A 14,892-nucleotide genomic window follows, 5' to 3' on the forward strand; every position below is an offset into this window, starting at 1 on the left:
ACGGTAGCCCTCCAAGCATTGCTGAAAACAAAAAACCCTATGCATTTTACAGCCTCAACATGGTGTATATAAGTTTGGCAGAAATGCATAAACGGCACGATCAGGCAATGCCCCTCGCTCTGGAGGTGAGTGTTAGCAAGCATGGTGGCTCGATGATGATGCCCAGCATTGAATGGAATGTCAAAAAAAAGAATTTGGAATTAAAAAGAAATTTGAAAGAGTAACATATATGCACCATGCATCAGAAAATGACCATAAAATGCAAAAAGGTGATGGAGTGATATGGGACAAACCTTGGAGAAATATCGCATCCTTGCTGCATAAAGGCACCCAGGGAAAACCAAAGGCTGTTAAATATTCCAAACTCATTTGGAGGGTCAGGAGGATTCTGAGGGTCACGTGGCTCTTCATTGCTGTCTTCCAAATGCCATTCATAAGGGCTGAATCTGCTGACTAGGAAAAGAACTACGCTGACGCCAATGTAAGCAAAGACTATACACATCCAAATCTCATAAGCCAAAGGATCCAGGAAAGAGAATACGCCCGGTTTAGATTTCTGAGGCTTCTTGATCATGATGGAGATGCCCAGGCTCATAAAGGGTTTGGAAAAGTCTATGACTTCTTCTCGCACCAATGTTATGGTGAGGGGGGCAACAGCTATATCTGCTCTCTGAAAAGGGAAAACAAACCCAAGTTAGTCACAGAACAGTTGCAACAGAATCATAATCTAGTGTCTGAGGCTAATGAATCAGATGATACACTACAAGAGTGCATAGCAAACATTTTCTTTGCAGTCACTGAAGGCAAGGACTACATGATACTGATAGAAAATTATTAACATGAAAAATCACAAACACATCTGTTCAAGGACCTCATGACAGAGGCAAACACGTACCAATCTGTATTTATGTTTGTATTAAGTTAAAATGGATGAATAAATAGGACAGGAATTAAACAGTGAGATGGCAACTAAACAATGTCATTTTCTAGGCGTGGTCTGTATCCGTCTATCTTGAAGACATTGGGCAAATGATGTTACATTTTAATTTTCTCTTTTTCCACTCTTTCAACAAGTTATCTTGCCTTATATAGACAGAGTACTGAGGGACATGGTTTAGTGGGGGGCTTGGCAGTGTTAGGTTAGTGGTTGCACTTGATCTTATAGGTCTTTTCCTACCAAAGAAGTCTATGATTCTAAGGCACTGATTAGTCCAGGATCTTTAAAAAGAACCTGAGAAGTAATCAGTCACTGAAATTCAGTTGCATTTGGGTACTATCACTTGTACATTCCTTTGAAAATCCACTGCAGTAAGGGAGAGAAGATGCTAAAATAGTGGGGTGATAGGAACCAGACAGATCATCTGTGGTCACTGAAGAACAAGAGTATGGATTTGTGAGTCCTTAAGAAGCAAACAGCCTGGGTCATCTGAGAAGAACACAAAGTAGTATTTTATAGAACTTTGCTTTACAGATCTGCAACACAGACCATGCTCTGCAGCTGTGTCCTCTAGAAGCACAATCTCATCTCAGTGCATCAGACATTCACCAATGTGTTGGTATAGCCTGAATCAATACCCTTCCCTTCAAACAATAAATCTTTGCTGCATTCCATGAAGAGCTAAGAATGTGGAGTTAAAAAAAATAAAATAGTCACCTGATTAAAAAGAACATTCAAGAATAGATTTTCATCATATTTAATTGCATCTGTATTTCTATGACAGAAAGATTCAAGTCATATTGTTTATATAACCTAGCCTTGATTCAGTACACAGGCAGGTGTCAGCATTTGCAATGCAGGGACTGGAATGTTAAAAACCCAGTCCTTTTCATTTAAGAATTATTGTTATGAGAGTCTACATACCTACATACATTTTTTTGTAATCTGTTTTAGAGACCTGAACTATTCATGTTGTTGATACTTTTAAAGCTGGCCATTCCTTGGTAATTAAGAATTTCAGAAAGAAAAAAAATATATATTCTTAGGGAAAGTTTAACTTACCAATACCTAAACCTCTGTGAGCTTTTTAAATCCCCTTTTTGTTTCCCACTAGCAAGCACATAACTCCTTCTGGTGGAAAAACAAATCCCAATTCAGTAGAAATTTGAAGAAAAGTTGATAGGAAATGTTAAGAAGTGATTAAAATCTGTGCCATATAATAACTGAATGTGTCTTTATGCAAATCTGGTGGTGATGTACGTAATTTTCATTAATATCTAATTTGTTCCACCTCCTAGGTAGATGGTTTGGAGTTAAGTTTATTAGCAAAATGGCAAAGGCTTCTGATAAGGTTAATCTCAGTATGACAGGCTTTGTGCCAGCTGGTGCCTCAGTGACACTGTACAGCCACACTCCAGACACTTCCTGAGTCTGTTAAGGCTGAGGCTGATAGCAGACTTGTTGGACTGTGGACTGGCCTTCTCCAGCCTTTGCCACAGCAAGCCTCTCTCCCTGTGAAGTACCTGTCTGCATGCATGGCTGCTAGATTTGCTCCAGCCACTCAGGAGTGCCTCCCAGCAGTTTGCACCAGCACATGCAGCTACAAGGTACAAGCAGAAGTTCACTGCTTGGAATAATCAGGTGCTTGTGCACATAAGAAAGCCATGCAAAAATCACAGGAAGGATGTTGCCTCTCCCCTTGAGTGATTGCCTTAATCGAGGAGAAAGCCCTCAGCTGACTTGTGGTCACTTACTGCAAACGTCTATCATAATGTGGTTCAAATGTGAAACCTGAAAATGCCGTCTGCCTCTGGATGCCTGGGTGTTCAGGTGAATCTGCAGATTGATTCATCTTGCAGATGAATATGTCAAACTTGGTGGGGACATGGGTAGAGTGTGGTAAAGAGACTGGATGGTGCTGGAACCTGTTCACTGATGAATTCCCCCAAAACATCTATTTGTGTTGCAGCTGATGCTTGCTGAATGTTAAATATTAGAAATCTGCAGTCAGCAAGTAGGAGATGCATACAGAGTATCAGTTTTAAGTGTAGTCAGAGCTCATGACTGTCTGGAAGACAAAGCACTTTGACCATGGCTACTGTATTTCGTGTTGAACTAATGAGGTTAGTTCAAATTAATCCTTACTAGATCGAGCTTAACAGATCAGGACCCCTACAAAGACTTAGCAATGACTCCACATGAAGCGAAGCGTAGGTGAGTCAAATGCTTTACTGCCTGGCACTTCTGCACGTGGTCAGCTAGCCTCGGAACAGCTTGTCAAGGTAGGAAAAGGCTGGTTCAGCTATAAGAGCATTTATTTTCTGTCATGTTTTCCCAGACTTGGAGAAATTTAATTCTCCCAAAGTAATTTTTAATTGCCAAAGTAGACACAGTGGAGCTCTTCCTAAATGCTGATGCAGCATGCAGTAAAGCCTGGATTTCCTTTATTAACAGCTGAGTTCATGCAGGATGATCCTGCGGGGTTTTTTTGGGGGATGAAGCTGATGCTGTGCTGAAGCAAGTTTTTAAAGGCCTGATTGTTACCATGCCCTTGTTCATGTAATACAGTATGGACTTCTTCGATTTAAAATTGCATTTTAATATCAAAAGGGGTACAAATATTTCTTTTTCTGATACATTTCTGTCTTCCTGCTTTCCTGCCATTTTTCATAGGTGTTCAATATATTGGAAACACCAACAAACACTCTAATGCCTTAAATGAACATGGCAGCAATTGTTTTCTGCAGAGAAAACAAGCACAGGTTTAGACAAGAGGTCTCAACAACCAGGGCATTTAGAGTGGACCAGCTACAAGCCAGCACCTAAGCCTGGTTCCCTGCCACTTCCCTGTATATTAGCTGCACTAGGGAGGCTAAAACCAGACTGCTCTTTGCTTATTTATTTAGAGAGAGAGATAGTATTTGAAATAGAGACCTTATGGAGAGTTCTAAGTACCCTAAAAGATCATTAATAATTGCAGCACAGTTGTGAATTTCCCTCCTTATTATGACTGCAGATAAGCAGAACCCATAAAAATCGAGCTTGATTGAAAAAGAACACAGCCACAAACATGCCCTTTCCTGTACAGAACTGGAGGGAGGTTTAAGAACCTCAACAACTAAGCTTTGCTAATCACTCATGACTAATGGCGTTTCAAACATCATCTTCACTGCATTTGAGCCGGGCGAGAAATGTCATGGATTCCTCTGAGGCTTGTTCTGTCTTTGCCTACTAGTACGGGAGGGACGGATTTGGAGAGGACACGCAGCACAGAGGCACTACCCACCCTGTTCAAAGCTGACACCAGGGGCTTGCAAACCTCTTAAGGGAGGGAGAAAAACTAGCAACTGCAAGTATCCCTCTACATGGAGAAAGAAAATAAAGGTAAGATGTTCCACCTCTGTAATCCAAAAGGAGGGATCCATCTCTTCTGCTTACAGACCTACAGATGAGTGTCCCAAACTTCAAAGCTGTGCATGAAAGACAGCAGGAGATAGTGGCTGTGCTCCTGCCTGTACATACTTCTAGTGCTTGCAGGGCTGAACAGTTTCTTTGCTAGTGTGTTGCTTTTCAAGAAGCGAGTCTGGGTTACGGTCACTTTGCAAGACCTTTGTGTGGTGGGAAGGCAGTCAGCACTCAAGAGAACACGCAGCACAAAACTGAGGGACACTGCCTGATTTTGATTGAGAGCCAAAGCTCTGAGCACCCTAGAAAGGCAGAACGCAGGTACACAGCAGCATCAAAAGAGACTGTGCTGGGATGATGACTGAGCCCGTTTTTGGACTTGTCTGCTCAGTCTGAGGTTTCCAGGTATGAGAAAAGGATGTCAGACAGAGCAACACATCACCCGTGGTATCTGCTGGTAAAAGCTACCTTATAAAACAGTACAGTACACATAAAGATGTCAGGGTAAGTTGAGAAGTCAGGTCATAGGAGCAATATGTTTTTAACAATCAGGTTACTCAGGAACATGTCCAGGCAGGTTTAAAAAGGAGACTCTACACCCTCCCTGGACAGCCTGTGCCCAGGCTCCCTCACCTGAACACCAAAGAAGTTTCCCCATGTGTTCAAGTGGAACTTCTTGTGTTCCAGCTTGTGCCTTTACCCCTTGTCCTGTCACTGGGCACTACAGAAAACAGTCTGGCACCCATCCTCTCAGCACCTGCCCTTTGGGTATTTGTTGATGAGGACCCGTCTCAGACTTCTCTCGTCCAGGCTAAACAGCCCAGGCCTCACAGCCTTTCCTCTTTGAGAAATTCTCCCCTAATCATCTTAGTAGCCTTCCACTGGACTCTCTCCAGAAGTTCTCTATCTCTCTTGAACTGGGGAGCCCAAACCTGGACACAGTACTCTAGATGTGTCCTTACTGCCACACACACTAACAGCTAGCAACATGCTGCTGTCGTTTGTCAACGTTAAGTCCATGGCTGCTTTAAGTGTGTGCCCACAGCTCCTTCTGAGACCCAGCTACTGTAAGCAGATGGGGAAATTAGGGATACATCTATTTTTTGAGGTGCAGACACGGGTGTGCTTCCTCTGTCTGTGCTTGGGTGTGGGGCGGCCGAGGGCAGGGCCCAGCGTGGCTCGCTGCCAGTGCCACAGCTCTGTCCCCAGCCTGGGGCCGCCACAGCTCAGTGCCTGCTCAGCAGGGACTCCACAGGGCTCTGTGTGTGGGTCTGTCCCGCATGGCACAGCTGCCTTTGGGCACTTGGGCCTGGGCTTCCCTCCTGCAGAAACATGGGGCTGAGGGGCAAAGGGAGCGCTTATCCCACTCACAGCACAGGCTGCCTGCCACAGGTGAAGAGCACACGTTTAGAGCAGAATTAGGAATTGAGTTAGTCTTCCTCTCCACTACAGTTCAAAGGCTACAGCCATCTATAGTCTTCTGCTGCTGAGAGAGCCAGAGGCCAGTGCCATGCAAGGCTGGGGAGTCTGCTACAGGCTGGGAGATGTGTGGGTGGTCCCACTGACAGACTGCCGAGGCTGCTCCTGCTCAGGGGACTGTCTGTCCTTACATTCCTGCTTGCTTTCTTTATGCTATTTTACATACAGAAAGGTTTTTACAAAGACCTTTTTATTACCTGAGGAGAGTTTTAAAGGCTGTAAAGGTCTAGCTGCTCTCTCCACTCCCAAAGCATTTGTAGTTACAATTAGAATCTGTGTTAAACCTACTGTCAATTAGCCTGGGTGATGTGAAAAGCATCAGGCCTAGAGAGGGAAGGCTTTCCCTGGCTGAACAGTGAAGGAAGAACAGCAGCCTGCTTTGAAAGGGAAAGAAGAAATAAAAGCCTACAGAAAGAGGCTTACTCTTCAGAAGAGAAAAGATGATTGTCTAGTGCTCAGCAGCCGGTGGGTACAATGCCCTGAGCACCAGCCTTGTGGGGTGTGTGCAGCGGGAGATGCTGCTGCTCATCAGCCCCAGTGAAGGGCACCAGAACTTGCCTCGCTGGTCCCATTTAAATAGTGATTCAGTCTCATAGGCTGAGAATGATTTAGCTAATTTATTCTTCTAAAATGTCTGGGGAGAAAAAAAAGCTTTACTTATTTGCTATTTTTATTCTGTCAAAAGTTTCCACTACATTTTAGAAACTTCTCTGAGGTTAAAAAACGTTAGTGCTCGAATTGGTCTTTGTTGTTGTTGTTAGGAAGAAGAGTCTTATTTTGATACTATCAGAGTGAAAGAGCAAAATAAAGGTTTTCTCCAACCTGAACTGATTCATTGATTTATGGAAAATCAAACAAATTCAATTTTTATGTCAAACTATTATTAATTACTTCTGCTACCAACAACACTAGAGAATTGCTAACAAACCACAAGGTCCTTTTAGTTCCTCTCTAACAGTTTATCTGGGTTCTACTGTCTGAAGCAAAACAGTTTGGGAACACATGCTTGGCCAGAACTCCCTGCCTCCAGCACTGTCATCCCTGTGCTGCCAAACAGCAAACCCTTCTCTGTAACCAGGTTCATCCACATAGCCCATTGCAAGGCCTCAAAGACAGGTCCAAGAGTGCCAAGCTGAGATTGTCTTTCACTTTGGGGAGTTCTACAGCACAGCAGAGTTTTCCACCCTCCATCCAGTCCTGACGTAACATCACAGAATGGTCAGGGTTGGAAGAGACCTCTAGAGCTCATCCAGCCCAATCCCCTGCTAAAGCAGGTTCCCCTCAGTCAGGGGCACAGGAATGTGTCTGGGCAGGTTTGGAAACCTCCCAAAAAGGAGACTCCATACTCTCCCTGGGCAGCCTGTGCCAGAGCTCCATCACTTGAACAGCAAAGAAATTTCTCATGTTCCAGTGGAACTGCCTGTGTTCCAGCTTGTGTCCATTACCCACTAGGAACTACAGAAAATGACTGGCCCCATCCCCTTGACACTCACCCTTCAGATATTTATAAGTGTTTACAAGGTCACCCCTCAGCCTTCTCTTCTCCAGGCTAAAGAGCCACAGGTCTCACAGCCTTTGCTTGTAAGACAGAAGCTCCAGTCACCTCATCAACTTTGTAGCCCTATATATATGAGACAAAGGAGGAAGAATTTCTAATTGGATGTGTCTATCCTCAGGTAATGAGACCCTCAGGACTATTCCAGTCAGCCAGTTAATGCAGATCTCTGGCTGGTTGTACAACAGCATCAGGGCTGTGCCAGTCGGGTTCTGGACCTGCAGTGCTTTGACACAGCATCCCTCCTGCTCTTGGTACTGCTCAGAGTGCATTTAGCCCTCTTCCATCCCTCCCCACTCCGAGATGCAGTAGTCTGGAGGCTGCAAGGACACGGCTGCACTTCATCTCCTGACTCTACCCAGCATCCCATGGGAAGCAAGAGTAACAATGAACTTGCACAAAGTAAACATGAATCACAATTAATTAGTGGTTTGGCATTAAAATGACAGCCCATTCACTTCCTACAACTGTCCTAAGAGCAATGCTAGAAAACAGTTGCATGCACAGGGCTATGCAAAAACAAGGGCACGGCATTCAAATAGCCTGGTAGGGCTTCCCAGCAGTGCCAGGTGGTGGTGAGAAGCTGGTTGGGTCAGGAATACGCTGCATTTGACAAATGACTAGTCACAGTTTATCACTTGAGACAAATGCAATCTAAAATATTGTATTTTCTGCCACAGCTCATTCAACTGCTGGGTAACTGGTACCAAAACCAATCAGGCCCCTTTTATCCCCTGGTGTCTGCCTTCCATACATGCTAATAAAGGCATTTAAAATCTAATCTCCGTCTTGTCTTCCCAAAATGGAATCCAGAGGAGCCAAATATGACAGTCATTTTGCAGACAAGCCTCACAGGGGCTTTAGGGGCAATGTACAGTTTTAGCTCCCTAATAGAGTTTTAAGCCCCTGAGAGATAAAGGAAAGTCAGCACGTAAATGAGGTGCTTGCTCCAAATAATTAGCATTTCTAGAGCACTTTTCATCTTAAAAGGGGCTTGTGCACATCCTTGTGTGGTACACAGCCCCCTCTCAACAGATGGAGAAAGAGGCCAAGGGTATTTCACGATGTTTGCAGACAGGGCTGGGAAAGGAGTGCTGGTGAGGTTTGTACTTAAGAGTTCAGGGGCTCTTTTCCCTGATTACAGAAAGCCAGGTGGATTTCTGCCCAGCTTGCCAGCTCTGAAGTTCAGCTCAGCAGGACAGGGAGCCAGCTCAGCAGTGCTGGGCTGTAAGCATTAACCTGGGTCTACAGTCAAACCCCAAGGGATGCATCTGACCTTTGAATAATTGAGCATTGCGGTGAAGAGGCTTCAGTAACTGAGCTCACAGCATGAGAAGAGGAACTGTTGGGGGTCAGGGAGCGAAACAGTTCGCAGTTTGTCATTAATGAGAAAATACACAGGAAAACTGTGCTTCAGAATACAAAGGACCAGATCTTTTTTTTCCAGGGAAAATGACAATGGTGGGGTGGGCTTGGGGTTTATTTAAAGCACTGTCTATGCTGTTTACAAGGCTGTTTTTTGCTGGTGTGGAAAGATCACAAGTGTGGTTAGGTCAAGGGGAGGTGGCCAGGGCTCAGGGTGATGCTAAGGGGACAGAGCTCTCTCAGCTAAGCTCATTCAAAGGCGTTGTGGAAAAGGCAGCTGCAGCCAACCTGTTAATCATAGACACACAGAATGGTTTGGGTTGGCAGGGCCCTTTAAAGGTCATCTAGTCCAACCTCTCGCAATGAATGTCTTTAACTAGATATCAGGTTGCTCAGAGCCCCGTTCAACTTGACCTTGACTGTTTCCAGGGATGAGGCAACCTGGTCCAGGGCCTCACTGCCCTCATCGAAAAAGAGTTCTTATATCTAGTTTGAATCTCCTGTCTTTTAGTTTAAAGCCATTAGCCCTTGTCCTGTTGCAACAAGCCCTGCTAAAAAGTCTGTCCCCATCTTTCTTACAAGCCCTCCTTAAGTACTGAAAGGCCACAACAAGGTCTCCCTAGAGTGCTTTCCAGGCTGAACAACTCCATCTCTTTCAGACTGTCTTCAAAGAGGGGTGTTCCAGCCCCCTCATCATTTTTGTGGCCTTAAAAAGGCCAAACGGATCCAGACGGATCTTGCCTCATACAGCAGCTGCACAGGCTAATCTTACTTGGCTCCAGTCCCAAAGGCAACAGCCCATGCCACACCTTTCCTCCCCTGGTGTAGACATCCCTGTGCCCTAGCTGTTAGCAGTACTTTCAGGTTCTCTTTTTTCCATGCCTTTTGCATACAGTATGATTATTTTGTTAAGTGAATAAGCTGTTTCATTGCTTGCCACTTGCAAATATATCAAAAGCACCCAATTACAGCTAATGCTCTTGATACTTCTGAAACCACACACAGGGAAACTGAGGGTTTAGGTTCTCACTGTAATGTAATTATCCTTGGAACTAAACTAAACCTTTGCTTCAGAGGCTCTTGGTATACTTGTATTCTCTGAAAGAGGTAACACTGGTTTCCCAAATCATGTAAGTGAGGCATGGGGAGATCTGCATCATGTCAAACCTCAGTGCAACAGCGAAGCATAGATACAACCCAGGGGCCCAGAGTCCTATTTACTTTCTCTAATCAGTGTATTTCCCTCCCTCTCCTTAATACAATACCACAAAAACATTGTTGCTAATATAAATATGAGGTCTGATAGGCCACTGAGTATATAATGAGCCATGAGGACTGACTGCTCCAGAGCAAGAAAACGTTTGCAAACCCAGCAATTACTTTAAAAAGGCTGATTCATTTGAAAGAGAATTACCTCACCAAACATTTTGCAAGAATGATGACAGGTTATCCCAAGGAAATTTTGAGGTGACTTTTAGAAATTACACTCAGCCATGGAACAAAAGGAGGCAATGAGAAGATTCACTTCTGCTCTGATATTTTTAATAAAGGAAAGCTTGTTAAAAATACACTGTAAAGAAGATTTGGGTGGAATCACAAATCATCTCATTAGCATTTGGGGAAAAAAAAGGCAATGATCAGCTTGGAAAGTCTTTTCTGAAAAGCCAGATTTCTCCCCCTTCCATCTGGTTTATGTGTATTCCAAAATTCTAATTCTCAAAGAACTTTCTAAAACAGCAATTCTAGACTGTTTTTGTTCTTACTAAACAAAGCAATGTACACCCAATATAGAAATATGAAGAGGAATGCAAGGAATTAGTCTTTTTTTTTGTCTGACAGATGATTTTTAAAGCCAAACCCAGGATTTTAAAAAAAAAAAAAGATTTCACACCTGTATTGCTGCTTACTCTGAAAAGCAACCACAGGGCTGACTGAGTCTCTGGTCAAACACAAACTGACATCGGTGACCAAACAAGAGTGAGCACCACAGGATCAGACCTCTAATGGGGAGGACATCCTCCCAGCACTTATAAGATTGACAGAGAAAAAGGAGACACGGCAAATGCAAAAAAAGCATATGAAGGGCAAACTGCAAGTTCTGCCATAGACTAGAGTTTGGAATTTGCCCAATGCCATTTTTCAATGGACTCTCATTTGGAGAACAGCAGTAAAAAAGCAACACTTTCCTGCAATGAAACAATTAGAGACTATAAAAATGGCACTATAAAGAAATATCTAGAATTGTAAAGGTGGTATTCGGACAGACGATCTTTATTTTGCAGTTTATTAACTTGGAGCATAACTTTTAATAAAGAACATTAAAATGAAGGTTAAGAGAAACTTACCCCATAGACCAGTTCACCCACCATGCCATTCCATATCTTAGTCTCAGGGTCCCTAGCTCCATATTTCCCATCTCCAACAATTGACAGTTTGTACTTTATTCCAACATGTTTTGCTATTTCAGAAGCTAAGTCTACACAATATCCTTCATATCTCTCATTCCCTTCTAGTTGTTCATGGTTTTTCTTATACATTACATATGGTGATTCCTTTGAAACAAAAGTAAAGATCAAAAGTCTATGAATGTAAAATACAGCTTTAAAACACATCAAATGAGAGCTGTTATTATCCTTTATATTAGCAGCAAGTATGTACAACATTTCCTGCTTTGGTACACAAATTAGAAAGACAGACTTTGGCAATTTAAACATCCTCAGCTGATCCTACAGCCACACATATCAGGGATTTTATTCCTAGTATGGACCTGTTGAAGACAACAGGACTATTCCACTTTAACAAAGTTTCCCTTTTGTTTCTAGGATTAGGCTTGATTAGACAATCAAATAGTATTACTATTTATTCAGGTTTATTCAGGTAATAATTCAGGTTTTAGTGTTTACAGAACTGACATATCCAACACCCGTACCACCAAAATAATTTCCTAAGGCCCCAGTGGCCCAGAATAGGGCTCTGATTGAGATATTTTCAAAGCAGCCTAAGGGAAGCTAGGCTAAAATCCTCAGCAGCAATTTTTGTCACTCAATTCCCTTAGCCTTCTTGGAAAACTCTAGTTGAAATGGTGATTATATCTCGCTAAATCTATAGCAGTATAAAATACAGTGCTTCAGGAAATAGCATAAAATTGGCTCATGCTTTGTAGAACTGTAACAGGCATGAAAGTCACAAACAATACTGTACAGAGCACATCTGTGAGAGGCATTGGGACTGGCACAGGTGCTGCAGCTCGTGAGACATGGGAAGAGCTTTAGTCCTTTGGAATTGCAAGGATATAGGTCGCTTTTCGCCCAGTTCTAGAGCAGTTCCAGTTCTCTACATGCTTCATTGTGCCACCCTTACTCAGTCCACAGGGGTTGAGTTTACAGGAGCTGTACCTGAGTGAGGGGTGCAAGATATGACCCTACAGAGGAAGGCCAGATCCTGCACTCATTTAAAAACATGCACAATAACTTTGTGAGGCTTTTGATTGAGTTCAAGTGTCTGAGAAGAGGTAAAGTGCAACGTGTAGCTCAGTGAGCCCCTCCTGTGAGTTGTACACACGGAGGTTTGCAGGGTCAAGTCCTTGGTACATCTTTGGAAGATACTAAACTTTTCAGTCACTTGAATTCACGAAATATTCAACATTTGCCTCCTGGCAAGGTGTCTAACACACCTCAGGAGCCATGCGGCTTGTTTCCTAAATACAAACACATGAAGAACGTGAAACTTACCAAGATGGTAGTGACTACTATAGTTCTGTTCTCCACAGATGAAGTGTCATTAGAGGGCAACTGGTCTAATGCTGGCACAAATCTTTCATATTCATTCCAATAACCAGCCTATAAAAATGGAGATTGTTACCTCATTACATGCGTTTACCAGGAGTCTGATGCATGAACTTGTAACAGGAACTGTCAAAACACATGGCTTCCTAACACTTATCCATGCATTAGCTTTAACTTAATTTCCTTAAAAAAAACCCAACGTTCTCAAGTCTACCTGCAAATAAACACAAATCTAAGTGAAAACACATACTACATTCTCCCTATCTAAATTCACATCCTCGTGGTGCCGGTGCAATAAATTCCCATGTTCACAGCATCACAATATACTGCACACAACCAAATAAACTGCACAGCACTACAAGTAAAATTCTTTGACTTTGTAATTTTTATCCCTACCCTATTGCAGTTCAGCCAGTGGATGCAGTCCTTGCAGACGTGCCTGAGCTTTAGAGCAGATCCACAAACATCATTAGCAATGTGGGCACAGCACCATCACCTTCGGTACGGCACATGAAACCCTCTGTGAGCACAAGGTGACTATTTGTCAGCTGGCTTGTGCTGACCTTCACGGTGCTGTGGCTACATTGCTATGTTATTACACTGGTTTTTGTATTCCTGCATGACACAGATGTAACACTTGTGTCTGCACTGTAAAGCCAGTTGAACGGCGGGGCCATGCCCAGAGGTATTTTATAATCAAATATGTGGAGACGAGTTTAAAGAGTCTTGGTGGCAAATAAGCAGGTTAGGTACCTACTACGTGCCTCAGCCACACCAGACTCTTCTCTTGATACTCCTGAGAACCTGTCTATCTGATTATTTTTGAAAAGCTGACCTGAATTTCTTTTATAACAGTGATCTAGGCAACTATCCCAGTTAGGATCTATATTTTGGAGACAGGAGAATGATTAGCAAATCCTAATTAAAATCAAACTGATTTTCTGTTCATTTCACGAGGTGTCTAAAATACACTGGCTCTAGGTTCAGTACTGCTCTGAGGCCTGTTACAGAGAAGGGAAGAGAGGAGTTTAGGAGATAGGGCTGAGCACAGGACCACGACAGCAGGTATTATGCTTGGTGGTGGGAAAGCTCCAGAAGGGTTTTAAGGAAAAGGTATGGTCTCAGGTTGACATGGAAACCAATGAAGATGTTAGGCAGGGTGAGTGGTTTGGTCCAGGCACAGAATAGAACAAGGTTCCTGGGATGGAAGACAGCAAAAAAAGCAGGGTTTCCTCAGTGCCTGTGTGGTATTTTTGAATTTCCCTGGTTTGTTGGAATAAATATTTGTGAAGATGTGAAATCTGGATGCAAATCTTGAAGCTCACCTTCCGTGATCCAGCAGCTTTCATTTCATACACATCAATTGTATAATTTGTCCTCCGCCCATAGGTGTCGAACTGGATGTTCCCTGTCATTCCTTGAACTTGCACCTTAAGGGAATAAATAGAAAAAAAATCTTATTTTAATTCAAGATTCACTTTATTTTTCCCTCTGTTACATTTTGCAGGAACCCACTACCTCTAGCACAGTTTTTAGCTCTGTAAGAAACTTGTAGTGCTTTTAACACATCCAGTTATATTCTAACAAAACCAATCCAAATTCCTTCAGTTTCAGCTGTACAGCACCACAGAGTTAGCTGTGTTTAAGTGAAATCACCCCTGCACGTGTTCTAAATGTGAGAAAGGCTGATTTTGCTGTGCTCAGTCACGCTGGGTGCACTGGTACAGCATGGAATATCAGTGAAGCACATGTAACAATTCAGTGTCATTATACCCCTCATGATATGGTACAGAGCAATTTGTGATATGGGCCAGAATTCCCTATCGTTGCTCATTCCTGGAAGTGCTTTTAAGAGAGTCTCAGTGTAGGAGAAAGGAATGAATGCCTCCTCTGAATGAGCACAGGCAATTGTCTCTACTGCTTATGGAGTTTTGGTCTCAGTCTGGATGGATGGGTGTACAGACGGTAAGTCATTATCGTTACCTACTCACATGAATCATCTTAAGGGGAAGGATAAAGTACTTTGTTTCAAAGAAAAAATTATCTTTCTTATTTTCCTGTGTGAAAGGGGGAGATATTCCCATTTATCAACATTGACAAGCTGTCATCTCAGGCAGGAGGGGCAACAGTCTGAAACTTCCACAGGGCTAAATCAGCTTTAATATTTAACAAAATCACAGAATCATAGACTGGCAGGGGTTGGAAGGGACCTTTAGAGATCATCCAGTCCAACCCCTCTGCTGGTTCATCTAGATCAGGTCACACAGGAACATGTCCAGGCGGGTCCTGAAGCCCTCCAAGGAAGGAGCCTCCACAACCCCTCTGGGCAGCCTGTGCCAGGGCTCCCTCACTGAAACACTGAAAGA

The 14,892-nt window shown here is 43.2% G+C and overlaps 1 protein-coding gene across 1 annotated transcript in view; it reads right to left on the reverse strand.

The window, feature by feature from the left end:
• The window catches only part of GRIA3 (glutamate ionotropic receptor AMPA type subunit 3), a 145,631-nt gene that overhangs the window by 42,797 nt on the left and 87,942 nt on the right, over nucleotides 1–14,892 (reverse strand). The window contains exons 8-11 of the mRNA XM_062007039.1: nucleotides 13,852–13,956; nucleotides 12,473–12,580; nucleotides 11,087–11,293; nucleotides 294–670 (exon numbers count right to left, since the gene is read on the reverse strand). Coding sequence (XP_061863023.1) covers nucleotides 294–670; nucleotides 11,087–11,293; nucleotides 12,473–12,580; nucleotides 13,852–13,956 — 797 coding nt within the window. The remainder of the gene's footprint in view (nucleotides 1–293; nucleotides 671–11,086; nucleotides 11,294–12,472; nucleotides 12,581–13,851; nucleotides 13,957–14,892) is intronic.

Source organism: Colius striatus, chromosome 13, assembly GCF_028858725.1.
Source record: "Colius striatus isolate bColStr4 chromosome 13, bColStr4.1.hap1, whole genome shotgun sequence".
Lineage (NCBI taxonomy): Eukaryota > Metazoa > Chordata > Aves > Coliiformes > Coliidae > Colius > Colius striatus.